General features: G+C 35.5%; 1 protein-coding gene across 2 annotated transcripts in view; it reads left to right on the top strand.

Annotated features, from left to right (window-relative positions):
* The window catches only part of LOC114081281 (broad substrate specificity ATP-binding cassette transporter ABCG2-like), a 50,248-nt gene that overhangs the window by 4,394 nt on the left and 27,147 nt on the right, over positions 1–18,707 (top strand). For both annotated transcript variants that reach the window (XM_071614427.1, XM_071614428.1), the window contains exons 2-5: positions 1,928–2,136; positions 8,187–8,246; positions 9,089–9,203; positions 9,894–10,046. In XM_071614427.1, coding sequence (XP_071470528.1) covers positions 1,946–2,136; positions 8,187–8,246; positions 9,089–9,203; positions 9,894–10,046 — 519 coding nt within the window. In that variant the 5' untranslated portion in view covers positions 1,928–1,945. The remainder of the gene's footprint in view (positions 1–1,927; positions 2,137–8,186; positions 8,247–9,088; positions 9,204–9,893; positions 10,047–18,707) is intronic.

The raw sequence follows: 18,707 nt of genomic DNA, 5'->3' as shown, positions 1-18,707 counted from the left end.
TGCCCTCCATCACACACCAGGCCCTCTGGCCTCTTTGCTGGTTTTGTACAGTAGTGCTCAGCTCAGCATTGCTCCTCCAGATGGCCTCCCTCAGTGACAGCTCAACAGTCTCATTGGAGTGCACTTTCCTGACCACCTGTTCTACCTGAGTCCCCTTTGTAGCTGGTTATAGTGATTTGCATCATCACATCTAACTGGAGTTTTTAATTTACTTTTTTAAGGTCTGTTTATTTGGTGATAAACTATGTTTTCCTGAACATATTAATAAATGGTTTTAATGTCAGTGTTTGATAACTCCAGTGTGTTTCACCTGTGGGTCTTCCTTTATATTCTGATTTAGAACTTTAGCTCCTATATTCTGGCATGCCTGGGAATTTTAGATTAAAATTTTGTGCAATGATCTTTTTTGGTGTTTGTTACCAGGGATTAAATCCAGGATTCTTATCTATTGAGCCACATCCACGCCCTATTTATTTATTTATTTTGAGACAGCATCTCACTATATTGCCTAGGGCCTCACTAATTTGCTGAGGCTGTCTTAAACTTGTGATCTTCTGCCTCAGCCTCCTGAATCCCATAATTACAAGTGTGTGCCAGCACACTTGGCTGATATCTTCTTTGAAAGTGGATTTAACTTTCTTCTAGCAATGTCTGAGCAGATGACCCCGATTAAGCAGAGAATGGTCTATTTTGGGTTTTCCCTTATTCCCAGGCAATAATGCTTCTGGGATCGCTAAAGCTTGGGTTCTTAGGGCACCTCATCACCTCTGCAGGCCCAGCTGTCCAATTTTTGTCTCCCTGGCTTAAAGACTGCTGAGATATTTGCTCAGATGTATTAAGGGCTCTGGAAGATGCCTCTAGCAGCCTTTTCCTGCCTGATCCCAATGTTGCCCTTTGTGTATAAAGTTTGCATTTCCAAATACCTGGAGAGGAAAAGGCATGAGGTGCTGGGATTGCTCAGTTCTCTTCCTACTTACTGGGATTTTGGTTTCTCCACTCCTGTGGCTTTGCTGCTCTCATCAGAGACTTTTCACATGCTCCTTCTCATGTTCTGTCTGCTTCGATGGTTGTTCTCAGGAGGATGGAGCAGCTGTCCTCCATAGGCAAAGAGAAAGGTCTTCATGGATGATTTTGGATTTCATAAATGAAAACTTTAATTATTGCAGTTAGTACTTCAAACCTATTTAACAACCTCAGTTCAGCACCATGTCTTATTCTGAATTGATTTAAGGAGCCTTTTGTAACTCTCCAATGAAACATTTTTCACTTCACATTAACTTAATATTCAATTTTTCTTTAAGGACTTGAGCTGTTTAACTATTTGTTTGATTTACTTAATCATTTTCATATGTATCCCCATTAAATAAATAATAATGTCAGTACAAAACAATGTTGGAGTTTACAGTTTTAGATAATTGAAGGTGCGCAACAACCAGAGATGTACAAGTTGAAACTATAAATTCAGAAAAATCTTTCCAGATCCTGACTGCTATACTAAGCTCCTTTTGTAGTCAAAATATTATAAACTTCAATATTAAAAAAAATACAGGAGCTGCATGATGATCATGTAGGCTATCCCTGAACTGAAGTTGTATCATAGTGTGAATTTCAAGTCAGACAAGATATAACTATCATCTGCCTTTTGCTTCCTTTATGGGTTTTGCATAATTTTCATAATTTTTACTTTTTAGGACCTCTGAATTTGGGAATGTGATATTTAACTGGAATGCCAGTATTCTAATTTGTATCTGCCTCTGATTATAGGTTCTAATGTTGTTCTTATCACAATCATGTGGGCTGTTCTTTGGGAAAGAACCTACTCACTGCAGCACAGTTTAGAAGATAGTTGGTTTAAATGTGTTCTTATCTGGTGTTTAAAATCTTGATTACCTGAACTATCAACTTACTATTGGTTTTCCCTCTACAGAAAAACATAACTCTGCAAATGTCTGCCAATAAGGACTCATTTTCAATCAACTTACTCCCAATAAACTCTGATGGCTTCCTTGGGACCACCTCCAGTGACCAGAAAGGGCCTGTGTTATGTTTCTACAACATCTGTTATCATGTAAAAGAGAAGAGAGGCTTCCTGTTTAAACAGAAAATAACTAAGAAAAAGATACTATCAGATATCAAGTATGTGCATGACCTTTTTTTAAAATTAAATTATTTATTTATTCTAATTTGTTATACATGATGGCAGAATGTAATTCATTTCATATTGTACATATAGAGCACAATTTTTCAAGTCACTGATTGTACACAATCTATTTTCACACCATTCGTGTCTTCATATATGTACTTAGGGTAATGATGTCTAGCTCATTTCACCATCTTTCCTATCCCCTTCCCCCCTCCCTTACCCTTCCTCCACTTTATCCTATTTAAAGTTCCTCCATTCCTCCCATGCTCTCCACCATTGCCATTATGAGTCAGCATCCTCATATCAAAGAAAACATTTGGCCTTTGATTTTTAGGAATTGTCTTGCGTCATTTAGCAATATATTCTCGAACTCCATCCACTTACCTGCAAATGCCATGATTTTATTCTCTTTTAATGCTGAGTAATATTACATTGTATATATATACCAAAGTTTCCCTATCCACTCATCTACTGAAGGGCATCTGGGTTGATTCCACAATGTAGCTATTGTGAATTGTGCTGCTATAAACATTGGTATGGCTGTGTCCCTGTAAGATGCTGTTTTTAAGTCCTTTGGGTATAAACTGAGGAGTGGGATAGCTAGGTCAAATATTGGTTCCATTCCAAGTTTTCCAAGGAATCTCCATACTGCTTTCCAGAGTGGTTGCACCAATTTGCAGTCCCACCAGCAATGTGTGAGTGCGCCTTTTTCCACACATCCCAGTCAACACTTATTGTTTGTATTCTTGATAGCTGCCATTCTGACTAGAGCGAGATGAAATCTTAAGACTAGTTTTGATTTGCATTTCTCTAATTGCTAGAGATGTTGAACATTTTTTCATATGTGTGTTGCTTGATTGTATATCCTTTCTGAGAAGTGTGTGTTCAGGTCCTTGGCCCATTTATTGATTGGGTTATTTGTTTTTTTTTACTGTTAAGGTTTTGAGTGCTTTATATATCCTAGAGATCAGTGCTCTATCCAATGTGCTTGTGGTAAAGATTTGCTCCCAACATGTAGGCTCTCTATGCACCTCACTGATTGTTTCTTTTGCAGAGAAGAACCTTGTTAGTTTGAATACATCCCATTTATTGATTTTTTATTTTGTTTCTTGTACTATATGAGTCTTACTAAGGACATTGGGGCCTAATCTGACATGACGGAGATTTGGGCCTACTTTTTCTTCCATTAGGTGCAGGATCTCTGGTTTAATTACTAGGTCCTTGATCCACTTTGAGTTAGTTGAGTTTTGTGCATGGTAAGAGATAGAAGTTTAATTTCATTTTGTTACATGTGCATTTCCAGTTTTCCCAATCTTTTTGAGGCAATCTTTTCTCCAGTGTATGTTTTTGGCACCTTTCTCTAATATAAGATAACTGTATTTATGTGGATTAGATTCTATGTCCTCTATTCTGTAACATTGGCCTACAGGTCTATTTTGGTGCCAGTACCATGCTGTTTTTGTTTCTATTGCTCTGTAGTATAGTTTAAGGTCTGGAACATAAATGCCTCCAGCCTCACTCTTCTTGTGCATGACCTTTTAAAGGACCACTTTATTGACCTACAATGAACTTCCAGGTTTTCTGTATTAGCAATAAACTCTATGAATATTTGTGTTCACATCTTTAGACATATTAACAAATGCTTTCATTTCTTTTGTCTAAAATAGGAGTGAGATGATCTCTTAAGTGTATGTTTAACTTTGAAAGGAACTGAACTAACAATCCCTTTGTAAAAGTGATTGTACCATGTGTATCAATCTTTGAGAAACTGACAAATTAATGTGCCATTTAGTTTTTCATGTGTCAACCACATGTTTTGGTTGAAATAGGCCTGGTGGTATAATTTATTGCTTTTTTTTTTTTTTTTTTTTTTTTTTTGTACTGGGAATTGAACCCATGGCACTTACCCACGGAGCCACATGTCCAGACCAGCTCTTTTTCACATATTATTTAAGATAGGATCTCCTTGTGTTGTTAGGGCCTTGCTAATTTGCTGAGTCTAATCTAGAACTTAGGATCCTTGTTCCTCATCTTCCTGAGCTGATGGGATTACAAGCTTGTGCCATCACACCAGGATAGTTTATTGTTTTTTGATTGTGGGTACATAATGTAACTCTGATCTTTCCAAACAGTGAAAGAGAATGTGTTTCTGTTTCACTACTCAAATGAGCTTTCTGAAACAGATTGGTTTTAGGTACTTGTGCACTTTATGTCCTTTATAGTCTACAACAAGGAGGTTGAAATGAGAGCATATTGTGAAAGTACTTTTCTTTTTAAATAGACCTGTTTTAAATGAATGGTCTATGATTTTTCACATTCTAGAACAATTTACTTATTACTATAATGAAGACAGATGGAACATATACAATCTCATCCCTACAACCTAAGATCCCTACAATCTCACTGATGTTATGTAGTTTTATAGAGTACCTAATAATTGTAATTTTATTTTTATTCTTTTTATCCAGAAACATAATCAGAATTCAATGTGTAGTGTTGAAGTGAGATCTAGAGCAGAAAGGAGATGAGTGTTATTATAGAACCTATTACTATGAGGTACCTCTATGAGTTCACAGATGCTGGCCTTAGGAGTGTCAGCGTTTTTCTGATATTTGTGAGCCTCTGCTTCCCTTCTATGGAGTCATGATGTAATTTGGCTTTGCTCAGATACCATTGCCTATGAATTCTGTTTCTGTAATAAGGGAAATAATCATCCCTAGTCAAAGTAAGCACCTTCAAATGGCTTTTCAAGGCTGAAGAGTGGCTATAAAATAATTTTTTGACTCAGTGTGGCTGCAGATCTATATGTAAGTTGATGTTTGTTCTATTTTCTTGATATTTTATATGATTTTACACTTTTTCAGTTAATGCCAGCCAACTCCCTTTAGAAATCAAAGAATTGACAAAATAGCATAGAAATTTTTGAGTCATTGTAGGTAAATAAATAGCAAGATTTTAAGGGCTGACTGGGCTGAGGCAAGGGCTGCTGTGCAGCACTGGAACTCTTTCCATGCAGAAATACCTGCTCTCTTGCCTACTTTTTGTCTTTCTCTTGTGTTGGTTAAGTAATCCTGACTAGAATAAGGAGAGAAATAGTGGATGTAAGGCTTTGATCTTTTGCTATATGACTAGATAGATTGATTACTGAAAAGCTGACAAGCATTTTGTGAAACACAGTAATTATGAAATAATTTTCCCTACAATTTTTTTGATGAACGAGGTAGAAGGTACCTTGCTTTGAATATGTGCAAGTTAAATAACTACAAAGGACACACTGTATGAGTGTTCATTTACCTCACTTATCCCTTCCAGCTAGTTAATTATGTACTCAATAAACTAAGGTGGATATTCTCTTATTCAACCAAATAGGGATAATCGTAGGTGTCTGGTGTTGTTGAAGATGCTAGTTACAGAAATGCCCTCTATTCATAGAAACCTTTTAGTCTGATGGAAGAATTATAAAACCATAGCAGTTTCCCCTGCATTTTTTTTTTTTTTTTTTTTGCTGTGATTGATTGAAGTATTCAAAGACAATACAGAACCTCCTCATCCTCCATCCTGATAGTTCTAATTGGGCTGTTTATATTCAAAATTTCAGTTTTGCTTTTCTTGAAGAAACTTTCTCACAATTGTTCCTTTTGCTGTTTAAACCTATATAATGAATTTGCTGAGCCTGCTCACGGTCACTATTTATCTATCAATGTACAGTGATCTACCAGGCCCCAGTTTTTTCTCTATTTGTGTGTCTGTTTGTCTTTTATCCATACCCTCACCATACAGTATGGAAACTTGAATTAATAGTAGTGCAGGGTGCAGCAGAAGGGCAGGAGGGAGAAGTGGTTACAAAGACACAATCTTCTTGGCAAGGTTTTACAGTTTTAGGAGAGAGGCATATGCTGTAAAGCAGAAAATAAGAGGGGAATGGCTTGTGAGGGCTGAGAGAAAGGTGGAGGTGAAGATGGGGAGAACAGGAAAGGTGAAGGACATAACTGAATTTTTGACATGAGTGTAGCTCCAGACTCTATTGAAACAAATTAGCATAGTTCTGTCTACTCACAGTGTTTGGGAAATAGAAAAAAATTGACCACCTGTAGGTGCTCATTCCCTTGACTAGAGTATGAACTCCAGGGGGCTGGGACTTTGTTTTTCCATTTGTTTATCTACTGGATTTGTTCTCAGCTCTATCCCATGTCCTAAAATAGTATCTTGTACATACATAGTAGACACGACATAATTGTGTTGCCTGAATGGATGTGGAACTAGTCAGTGCCCTACATAGTAACTGTGGCATTTGGGTTTCTATGCTTCTGATGTTTTCTGTAACACTGGGATTTACTGTCAAAGAAAGACAAACAAAGGGACTTTTGAAATGCTTTGCCTTACTATATTCACATTTGTTTTTCTGGTTGAATCGTTCAGGATGGCTTGCTCTTTTTTTTGACTACATATCTTAAAAACATGGGAAATTTTCTAGGCAATGAAAACTTAGGAAATAAAAAGGCTTTTCCTGATCATTTCTGAAGCAGTTTCTAGGTAGATATTAATAAGGGAGATACATTAAGAACTGTAGACAAATGCACTTTGAGAGTTTGCCCAAGCATTGTGAATTTGGGTTACTGCTAATGATTGAACCCAAGACTTCATGCATGCTAACTACCCCCACTTGCACTGACCTACACCCCCAGATATACCCAGTCATTTGTTTGTCTTTACACTGGGGGAGGAAGGATAGCAAATGAATTAAGAATTTTCTGAATCCCAGTTTACCACACTCTCAATAGTCCAGTGATTCAGAGTTTCCACAGTTAATAAACAAAGTGAACGGTACATATCACCTCAGCCTCTGGCAGCGCTGGTTTCATTTGTTAAAGATCAGGTGCTACAGGCCAAGAAAGAAGAGATCATTCTAGATGTGAGTGCTGTGGGGTCAGTTGCACTGAGACTTTCATGTTTCATGACACCTATGCAATCATAGGATCAACCTCCCTGGGTATCAGTATGTGAGGGCACATAGCTGTTGGCTTTGATCCTGTGCTTGGAATAGATACTGATTCCACTGTAGAACACATCTTGATGTGCCTAGCAAGTCAAAAGAGGGACTGGCATACACACCAGAGTTCTGAATGCCTGAAGCCAGACTGCTGTGTGCACTCCGGTGCCCCTGCAGTAGCCCTGCCCTTAGTTCTCTTCCTCCACCTAATTCTTTCTAGTAGATTCACCTCTTATATTTAGGATAATAATCAGCCTAAAATTGACTTCTTAGGTCTTAGCACAGTCAACACTGCCATAATCACCCTCTTCTACTCTGATTGTTTACTACCCTCAGGAATTCTCTTAATTTGATTAAAGCATACTTATATCCATTTTCTGACTGCGCATCTCACAAGGATGTCCATACTACAGGGATGTCACCCAATACACACAGAACATTTTCCAGTCAATTAATCAGATACTCAACAAAGCAGTGAATCATCTACCCTGGTTTTTTTAATTGGTAAGATATTTTTCTTGAATGTGAAGAACACGCGATTTTTTTTTTTTATACTCTGGAGTACTTTGCTCCACTCTTTGATTTCTACTGAAGATATATTAATTTTCGTTATGACTAGATTTTAAAAGTGAGAACACTACTGCTGATCAATCTCCAAATCAGTGTTCATTAATGGTGTCTAACTTGACTGGGAAGCAGGTGAGGGGATTTGAAGAGGCTGATCATTAAACATGATTTAGAAACTGTTTTAAAAGGAGTAAGAGTAATGCAGATCATTCATTAAAAAATTGCTACTTATTTTGTGGTCTGAACATGAAATATGTCATTTCCCCCAAAGAGATTAGGGGTTTCAAGATATTTGAGGGATCTCAGACATTTTTTATAGGTCCTGACTAGACTTCTATTAATCAATGATATTTTACATTAATATTTGGTGCTTGTTATCTATCTGCAATTTCATCAACCTTTCCTAAATGCATTCAGTGTAGACCCTAAACCTGTGGAACTCTTTATAAAGTAAAATACTAAATCAGTATATTTTTGTGTTTACAGTGGGATCATGAACCCTGGCCTTAATGCCATCGTGGGACCCTCAGTTTCAGGCAATACTTTGTGAGTACAAAAGAAGGTGTAAGTAAGCCTTTTTGGCTGCATTTTAGTATGCTTTTTAAAAATCACATGCGTTGGTTGTGCATGGTGGTGCACTCCTGTAATCCCAGCAGCTTGGATGGATGAGGCAGGAGGATCATGTGTTCAAACCATCCTCAGCAAAAGCGAGGTGCTAACCAACTCAGTGAGTTGCTGTCTCTAAATTAAATACAAAAGATGACTGCAAATGTGACCCAGTGGTCAAGTATTACTGAATTCAATCCCTGGTACCTGGCCCCCACCCCACAAAAAAAAATCACATGAATTTGTTGTGCATTTCCTGTCTGATGCTAAGTACTATGGATAAAATCAATTTAGACTAGCATATGGTTTTAATCCAAGGACCAGGAAGTCTTATTAAATTCAGCTTTAACAACATGGCATTATGAAGTGATCACAATATAGCAGTCCATCATATTATGAACTAATGTGGAAAGAAGATAAGGGAATAATGTTAAAAGTGAACAGAAGAAGCTGAAGTTCTCAGGGAGATCATGCATCAGAGATAAAGGAGACTGTTGCCTGGGTTGGGACCATGAAGGTGAGGGTCACTGGGAGTCTATCCTGGATAAGCCAATAATATTTTGCTTTAATGATTTTGGAATGTCTTATAGCACATGAAGAAAAGGATGCTAATAAGAATTTCTGTGTGTGCATGCACATACACAAACACACACACATGTTAAACCATAGAATTTTTTGACTTGTTCAATTTTTAACTTGAACAGAATCTGGATTCTGAATAGGTGAGAGATGTGGCCTTTGTAGGAAGGAAAAAATCTCTGAACATGTGTGTCCTTTTGTAGGTTGTTAGATATATTGGCTGCAAGGAAGGATCCAAGTGGTATATCTGGAGATGTTTGGGTACATGAAGTACCTGAGGATTCCAATTTCCCACATAATACAGGGTATGTGGTACAGGTAAGTATTAGTGATTTTGCCTTTTAGGTTTCCCCTGTTTCTGTATGTGCAAGAGACTGGGCTTATAGTTTTGCATGCTTCCAATTGAAGATGCTCAGTACCAACTTTCTTTATACCACCTTTACATAATCTCCTTTAAGACTGAGGTAGGAGTCAAAAGGAGAGGCAGAAAGAACCTGGAATATAGACTTTTAGGCAGTGGTATCAATTCTAGTTTTTATATCATTTCCAAAACCATCTACTATTGTCTTTTTGGCTCTTCATTCACCTCTCTTCTTTTCCTAAAGGATGACTTTAGCAACTCCTCATAGAAAGCATTTTGTAAATGTCTAGAAGTCATCATAATTATGTGTGCTCCACCTGAGTATGCAAATAGCTTCCCTTGGGCTCTAAAGTTGTCTGTATAGAATTTCTGAAATCCTTAGAGTTGAAACTTTACAATAACTAGAACTTTCCTTTGGGTTTATTTTATTTATTTATTTTGTTTAGTTGTTGATGAATCTTTATTTTATTTATTTATACGTGGTACTGAGAGTCGAACCCCATGTCTCACACATGCTAGGCGAGCACTCTACACTGATCCACAACCAGAGCCCTGGTTTTATTATTTTCATATTTTAAGTTACATACACAGAAGTGATGGTCTTAGAAAAACTCAGTGTTTCTCAATGAAATCACATTTGCCTTCAGGATGATGTTGTGATGGACACACTATCTTTAAGAGAGAACTTATGGTTCTCAGCAGCTCTTCGGCTTCCAACAACTATGACAAAACAGGAAAAGAAGGAGAGGATCAACAACATCATTAAAGAGTTAAATCTGGAGGAAGTGGCAGATTCCAAGGTAATGTGTAAAATCTGATAGAGTCATAACCAGGAAAGAGGAGCTCAGAAGTTTCCTAATGTGTATGGTGTCAAAACTGGCTGCTTTCTGTAGTGATGAGAAAGGTAACTAGTTACATAGTATGAAGAGGGAAATATGTGGGGAACAATCTTAACTATGGTCTAGTCCTGAAGAAGGAGTAGGTCTATGTGGAGAGAACCCCTCACACAGCTTTTTCCATGGTCCTCCCACACCCATTGTTCAAGACACAGGTTGTTTGATGTCTTTGCACTGACTTTTCTTGTTCTTCTTCTTCCTCTTTTAGCTGCTCTTCTCCAACTCTTCCTCCAGGAAATATTGTTACATGTTTTTTGAGGTATACTTCTGGATTTCATAAATGAAAAGAATCCAAGTATTCTTTTTTAAATTTTATTTTTAGTTATATGTAACACTGGATTCATTTTGACATAATTATAAAAGCAGAGAATATAATTTGTTCTGGTTCATTCCCAGGTACTTCCCTTTTCTTCCCCTCACTCCCTCCTCTGTTCCTATTCCTCTACTCTACTGATCTGTCTATTTACTTACAGTATTTTTAACATTATTTCTTGTGGGTGTGTGTGTATATATATATTCATATATGTACATAAAAAAAATGTTTGGTCAGATTCATTCCATTGCCTTTCCTTATCTAATTTTCCCTTCCTTTACTTCATTCCACTTTGTCGACTCCACTGAATTTTTCTATATTTTTATCCCCTCATCCTTTATTCTGAATTAGCTTCCACATGTCAGAGAAAATTATCAACCCTTGTCTTTTGGGGGGGTTGGCTTGTTTCACCTAGCACGATATTCTCCAGCTCCATCCATTTACTGGCAAATGACACAAAGTTGTTCTCTTTATAACTGAGAAATACTCTATTATATATATACTATTTTTTCTTTACCCATTAATTGTTAAAGGGTATTAGTGATTTCCAGGTATTAGCAATTTTGCCTTTTAGGTTTCCCCTGTTTCTGTCTGGGCAAGAGCCTGGGCTTATAGTTTCATTCCATAACTTGGCTATTGTGAATCATACTGCTATAAACATTGCTGTGCATCACAGTAATATGCGGATTTTAATTTTTATATATATATATAACAAAGAATGAGATAGCTGATATATGGTGGTTCTATTCTTAGTTTGTTTGAGAAATCTCCATAATCCAGAGTGGTTGAACTAATTTGGAGTTCCACCAACAATGTATGAGCGCACCTTTTCCCCCATATCATTGCCAACATTTATTGTCATGTTTATTCTTGTTAATCACCTTTCTGACTAGAATGAGGTGAAATCTCCGTGTAGTTTTAATATGCATTTCCCTAATTGCTACAAATATTGAACATTTTTTTCTTGTATTATTTTTTTTGTTTGATTGTTTTTTATTTTATTTTTTTTTATTTTTATTGTTGATTGTTCAAAACATTACATAGTTCTTGATATATCATATTTCACATTTTGATTCAAGTGGGTTATGAACTCCCATTTTTACCCCGTATACAGATTGCAGAATCACATCAGTTACACATCCATTGATTTACACATTGTCATACTAGTGTCTGTTGTATTCTGCTGCCTTTCCTATCCTCTACTATCCCCCCTCCCCTCCCCTCCCCTCCCCTCTTCTCTCTCTACCCCCTCTACTGTCATTCATTTCTCCCCCTTGTATTTTTTTTCCCTTTCCCCTCACTTCCTCTTGTATGTAATTTTGTATACCCTGAGGGTCTCCTTCCATTTCCATGCAATTTCCCTTCTCTCTCCCTTTCCCTCCCACCACTCATCCCTGTTTAATGTTAATCTTCTTCTCATGCTCTTCGTCCCTACTCTGTTCTTAGTTACTCTCCTTATATCAAAGAAGACATTTGGCATTTGTTTTAGGGATTGGCTAGCTTCACTTAGCATAATCTGCTCTAATGCCATCCATTTCCCTGCAAATTCTATGATTTTGTCATTTTTTAATGCAGAGTAATACTCCATTGTGTATAAATGCCACATTTTTTTTTATCCATTCGTCTATTGAAGGGCATCTAGGTTGGTTCCACAGTCTTGCTATTGTGAATTGTGCTGCTATGAACATCGATGTAGCAGTGTCCCTGTAGCATGCTCTTTTTAGGTTTCTTGTATTATTTCTTTTGAGAAGTGTCTATTTAATTCTTTTGCCCATTTAATGGTTGGTTCATTTGTTTATTTGGTGTTTTTTGGGGGGTTATTTGTATTTTCTGGAAATTAATGCCCTGAGAAGTAGGTAAGAAATGTTTTCTCCCTTTCTGAGGCTCTCTCTTCAAATTCTTAGTTCTTGGCTGTGCAGAAACTTTTAAATCTGATGCCATCCCACTTATTGATGTTGAGTTTATTTCTTGTGCTCTAGGAGTCTTAATAAGAAAGAGGTTTTCTGTGCCAATATGTTGGAGTGTTGGGCCATCATTTTGTTCTAGCAAGTGAAGGGTTTCTAATCTAACACCTAGGTCTTTGATCCACTTTGAATTGAGATCTGTGCCGGGCAAGAGGTAGGATCTAAATTTAATTCTACTCCTTATGGATTTCCAGTCTTCTTGGTGCCATTTGTTGAAGACGTTGTCTTTTTTCCAATATATGTTTATGGCATCTTTTTCTAGTATGGGATAACTGTATGTCTGTGGCTTTGCCTGTGTCTCTCCTATTCCGTTGGTCTTCATATCTGTTTTTGTTGGAAGCCATGTATAAATTATGATAAATTTTGTGTTTGTTTGAGCCAGCATAAGGCAGGGAAGCTGCTTTTCTGGGAACTCCTGGGTGAAATTCCTTGGTTGGAGAAAGCCCAGATCATGCTGGTACCCTGCCTTAGCTCACAGCCATAGGATCAAACACAGCCCTCAGGAGGTGAGCATAACCACCTAAGTACCAAACAACCTGTTTTCCCCCCACACTTATCCTGTTTTTCCTGATGAAATTATTTACTATGACCTTTGGTCTTTACCACTGTACATAAAGTAAGCACAGATTTTTCTCTTTATTAGGGTAAGACCCCATCAGGTGTGTTCCACCCATCACAGCCACACTTTGAAAATATATATAATTCTTACCTCTTGTTTTTATTTCTTTAATATTACTTTCCCAGCTTTTTTTTCCAGCTGGTCCACACCTCTCATAGTTACCCACTCCCTCCCCATGCAGGTTGTGAGTGAGATGTTTTGGTGCACGTAACATGCTGTTTTTGTTACTATAGCTCTGAAGTATTATTTAAGGTCCAATATTGTGATACCCCCTGCTTTGCTTTTCTCTCTCAGGATTTCTTGGGCTATTCTGGGTCTCTTATTTTTCCAAATGAATTTTGTAACTGCCTTTTATAATTCTTTAAAGAGTGTCAGTGAAATTTTGATGAGAATTGCAGTGAATCTGAACAGTGCTTTTGGTAGAATGGCCATTTTGACAATATTAGTTTTGCTTATCCAAGAACATGGAAGGTCTTTCCATTTTCTTTTCTTTTTTTTTTTTTTTTTGACAAATCATACCTTTGAATCAAATGGGGTATAATTTCTCATTTTTCTGAGATCTTCAATTTCTTTCTTTAATGTTCGGTTGTTTTCATTGTGGAGGTTCTTTTGTCTCTTTTTTCAGATTGATTTTTGAAGCTATTGTGAATGGGTTGTTTTCTTAATTGCTTTTTTAGCCAATTTATCATTGGATTATAGGAATATGGTTAATTCATGGATGCTGATTTGTATCCTGCTATTTTGCTGAATTCATATATGAACTCTTGAAGTCTTCTGCTAGAGTTATTTGGGTCTTCTAAATATAGGATTATGACATCATTAAAGAGAGATAATTTGAGCTCTTCTTTCATATTTGCATGTCTTCAATTTCCTTCTCTTGCCTAATTGCTCTGGTTTGAATTTCAAGGTCTATGTTGAATAGGAGTGGGAAAAGAGGGCATGTTTTGTTCCTATTTATAGAGGAAATGCTTTCAGATTCTCTTCATTTAATATAATGTTGGCCTTAGGTTGTTCACATATAACTACAGATAGAAAAATTTATCTCAACATTATAAAAGCTATGTGTCAATATCTTTAAGATTTTATAGTTCATTGGAGTACAAATTTTCAAAATAGTGTCTGATGATTCTATGGATTCAGTAGCATATAGGTTGATATTTCCTTTTTCATCTCAAATCTTATTTGCATTTTTCCTCTTTTAATTTAGTTAGTTTGGCTAAACATTTATCCTTTCCAAAACCAACTCTGTTTCATTGATCTTTTGAAAATTTTTGAATTCTCTATTTTATTAGTTTCTGCTCTCACTTTAATTATGTCCTATCGTCTAATGATTTGGGCATTGGTTTGTTGGTTCTCGTTTTCCTAGGGGCTTGAGATGTAATTTTAGATTATTTATTTGTTACCTTTCTATTCTGTTAATGTATTAGCTCAATGCTATGAACATTCCTTTTAGAGCTGACTTCATAGCGTCACAGAGAATTTGATATATTTTATCACTATTCTCATTTACTTCTCAAATTTTTAATTTTTCCCCTGAGTTATTATTCTATCCATTCATCTTCAAAAGTGTATTATTTTATCTGCTGGTGTTAGAGTGGTTTCTGCTTTTTACCTTATTGTTGATTTCCAATTCATTCTGTTGTGTTATAGTAGAATTCAAAATATTATCTCTATTTTATTGTATTTGCAAAGATTTGGTTTGTGACTGAAAAGGTGGTCTGTTTCAGAAAATTTCTCATGTGCTCTAGTGAGGAAAGTGAATTCAGTCATTGATGGATAAAATATTCTGTTAATATCTTGTAGGTTCATGTATTAATAGTATTTTTTAGTTCTCTACAGAACTAGAATCTTTACTTAGATTATGTTTAGTTGATCTATCCAGTGTTGAAAGAGGAAATTTAAAGTCACTCAGTGTCATTGTATTGTGGTCAATTTGATTCTTAATATTGCTAAGGGTTTGTTTCATGTATGTAGATGCTCTGTTGTTTGAGGCATTGATATTTTCAATCATTATCTTGTTGTTGTATGATTCCCTTTAGTAGTATGAAGTAACTTTCTTTGTCTTTTCTGATTAATTTTGTCTTAACATCTACTTTATCTGATATTGGAATAGTTATGGTTGATTGTTCATGGTTATACTTTAATGATATAGCTTTTCCCATTCTTTTACCTTATGTCTATGGATATATTTGCCTCTGAGGTGAGTCTCTTGAAGACAACTATTGTTGGGTCTTGTTCTTTAATCTAGTCTGCCAATCTGTCATTTTATTGAAGATTTTAGACTATTTACATTCAATGTTGTTATTGAGAGATGGTTTATAATTCCAAACATTTGATCTATTTCTAATGTTTAAAGCAGACTTGTTTTCCTTTAATTGACTTTTATTTCAGGGACTTCATTCCTATGTTTCTTTTCATTTTCTCTCTTCATTTCTTCTTTATGGAAAATTTCATTGAATATGTCTTATAATGCAGGCTTACTAGTTATGAATTCTTTTGTTTCTGTTTTTCATGAAATATTTTTATTTCATCTTTAATTCTGAAGCTTAATTATGCTGAGTATAGAAATTCTTGGTTGACACCATTTTCTTTCAGAACCTTGTTTATAGTACTCCAAAATCTCCTGGATTTTAGATTCTGACTTGAGAAATCAGTTGAAATCTGTTTTGGTTTAGTTCTAAATGTGACCAGCCCTTTTTTATTGTAGCTTTTACAATTCTATCCTTACTCTATATGCTAGGCATTTCATTATAATGTTTCTTGGTGTGAATATATTGTGATTTTGTATACATGGATTCCTATATGTTTCTTTGATTTGAATTTCTCATTCCTAAGGGTTGGAAAATTTTCTAATATCATTTCATTGAAAAAATTGTGCATGCCTTTAGCTTATATTTCAGAGCCTTCATCTATCCCAATAAACACTAAATTTGGTGTTTTAGTGATATCTCATATTTTTTTTGAATTTTCTGTTCATTCTTAACATCTTAACATTGAATTTTCTATTCATTCTTAACATCTTTTCTTTATGCAATCTTTATTCTAGATTATATGTTTTGTTTTCAAGACCTAAAGATTTATCTTCAAAGTGATATAATCCATTCGTGTTGCTTTCCATTGAGCTTTTAGTTTGGTTTCTGAGTCTTTCACTTCTAGGATTCCTATTTGGTTCCCTTTTAGAATTTCTTTATTTTTATTGAAGTAATCTTTCACTTTCTGTATTTTTCTCTGATTTCACTTTTATACCTTTTTAGGTTATAGAATATTTTATCTTTTAACTTTCCAATTTTTTTTCTGACATATTTTCTATGGTAGTGTCTATGGAGTCAGTTGTTGAAATATTAGGGATTTTGGGATGGTTTTTTTTCTTGATTTTTTTTTCATAGCATTTCTATGCCTGCACATCTCTTTGTATAGTTCTCACTTCTTTTTTAAGAGAATGACTACTTATGAGTGTTTTTTTTTTTTTTTTTCTTAAGAGCCCTGGGATGATTTCCTATTCAGATGCTAATTTTTTGTCAATGTGTGACCTCTGCTGATCCTAATATCAGCACCAGTTTCAAGGATGCCACTGAACCCTATTTACTATAACCACTCCAGAGCCAAGGCTTGTATTATTCAACCTTATAAGAAAGAAAAGCTTGTTGCTATTTTTCTCCACAGTTTCCCAAATACATATGTAAACCTTTAAAAGTGTTCTGGAATAGCTCCAATAATAGTTATTAAATTTAGTACAATTACTGTAACCATAAATGAGGGATTGGTGGGGAATTGGGGAATATAGGCCCTAAAGGATTGGAAAAGAGAAAACTTAAGAGAAAGAGAGAGAAAAGATAATTTGCACTAAGGTACAAAGGTAAAATTGATGGATAGTGGGTATGTGAGGTAGTAGCAGATAATGCAAGAGAATGAATCAGGGGTAAGAGGAACAAGTATAAACTAGAGATATGAAAACAAAGATAAGATTTATTCTTATAATACTTTAAACCATTAGATGAAATACATTCAAATGGATTGAAGGTACAATGTTGGCTATTGGGGTTAAAACACTCATTCATGCTAAAGAGTTATGTAAATGATCATAGTTGATGTTAGAGTTAAACCATGCCAAGGTGAAGGAAAATCTTGTTAAATTTTGGTTCGGATATCAATGGGGCTTGGACAGGTAGAAGATAAACATCATTTTTTTTTCCTGTGGATCTCTCCTGAGTTACGATGGCACAGGAGCCACTTTTTACCCCCTTTGGTTGTTGTTGTTGTTGAGTGATTGAGGCTGCTTTTTAAACCGATTTTATCTTTCTAGGAAGACACTTTCTTTTACTCTTACTTAGTTCCAAGCAGGCACTTTAATGTGTTGCTTTCTGGGATTTCCAGGGGAAGTGTACAAAGGTAATTGTTGGCTTCTTAGAATCATATAATCTTATTGATTTAAGTAATTTATTTTTTAGCTCTTTATGATATTTTAACATAACAAAAATGTAGACAAATAGTCTGATTACTCAAATGATATGATGGATAACCTAACAATGAATTACTGCCTCTATAGAGTAGTACTATTCCCTTCAATGGTCATTTGTATCCCTTTTCTCCCACAATAACCTAAGGAAATGAGCACATATCTTACCTTACTGATACCATTATTGAACAAATGGAACAAGGTCTCTATATTATGAGCTGTTACATGTTTATATTTATTAATATGTCCCTAATTGTTCCCAAAAGCCTTTTTCTCTGCTTATAATAATTATACAAAATAATATATTTCATTGTGCCATACTTATACATTTATATAATACTTTGATCAGGTACCCAAATGTCTTAAAGATCAGTTCTTAATAGAAACCATTCAAGGGTTGTGTGTTTTCTACTTCCTACCTCCCCTAAATCTTCTTTATCCCCTCCCCAAACATTTACTGCATGCAAATATTGTGCCACTCGCCTTGTGAAATATCCCCTGTTCTGGATTTTTCTGAAAAGATGAGTGAGTCATTCTGAGGTAAGTTATATATAGAAAAAATCATTTTGGGGAAAAATATGAAATTTAAAAGATGCTAATCTGGTATGTTGGAAATTATATGCTCCTGGCTCCAAGGTCACTATCTTCTTTTCAGTCCAGTTGGGATATTTTGTAGATGTGGTGTGTCTGTATGGGATGTTCAGAACACACTAAAAGATCATTGTAAGTAGTTTCTTTTTCTTTTTCTTTTACTTTTTTGTTGTTGTTGTTGTTGTTGTTGTTTTATTGGTTTTTTGTTGTTGTTGTTGTTTTGGTTTTTTTTTTTTTTTTTTTGGTACCAAGGATGCTTAAACACTGAGCCACATTTCAGCCCTTTTTTATATTTTATTTAGAGATTGGTTCTCGCTAAGTAGCTGAGGGCCTCATTAAGTTGCTAAGGCTGGCTTTGTACTTGAGAACATCATTCTGAGCCTCCCTAGCCACTGGGATTACAGGCATACTACACTGTGCCAGGCTCTCCTTTATTAAATATATTTCCCTACATCATAGTTTCCTTTTTGGTTTGTTTTTTTTTTTTTTTTTTTAGTGTTTTAACTTACTCTCTTAAAATATTTGACTGTCAAGGAATGCTCAGGACTATTAAAAGAATGAGATTCAAATCAGGTGGCTACTCTGCACTGAGGCTTAGCTTACACATGGGGTTAGAGAAAAA

This window comes from Marmota flaviventris, chromosome 7 (assembly GCF_047511675.1).
Source record: "Marmota flaviventris isolate mMarFla1 chromosome 7, mMarFla1.hap1, whole genome shotgun sequence".
Taxonomy (NCBI): domain Eukaryota; kingdom Metazoa; phylum Chordata; class Mammalia; order Rodentia; family Sciuridae; genus Marmota; species Marmota flaviventris.
The sequence above is the reverse complement of the archived record's forward strand: the minus strand, read 5'-3'. Positions and strand labels throughout refer to the sequence as shown.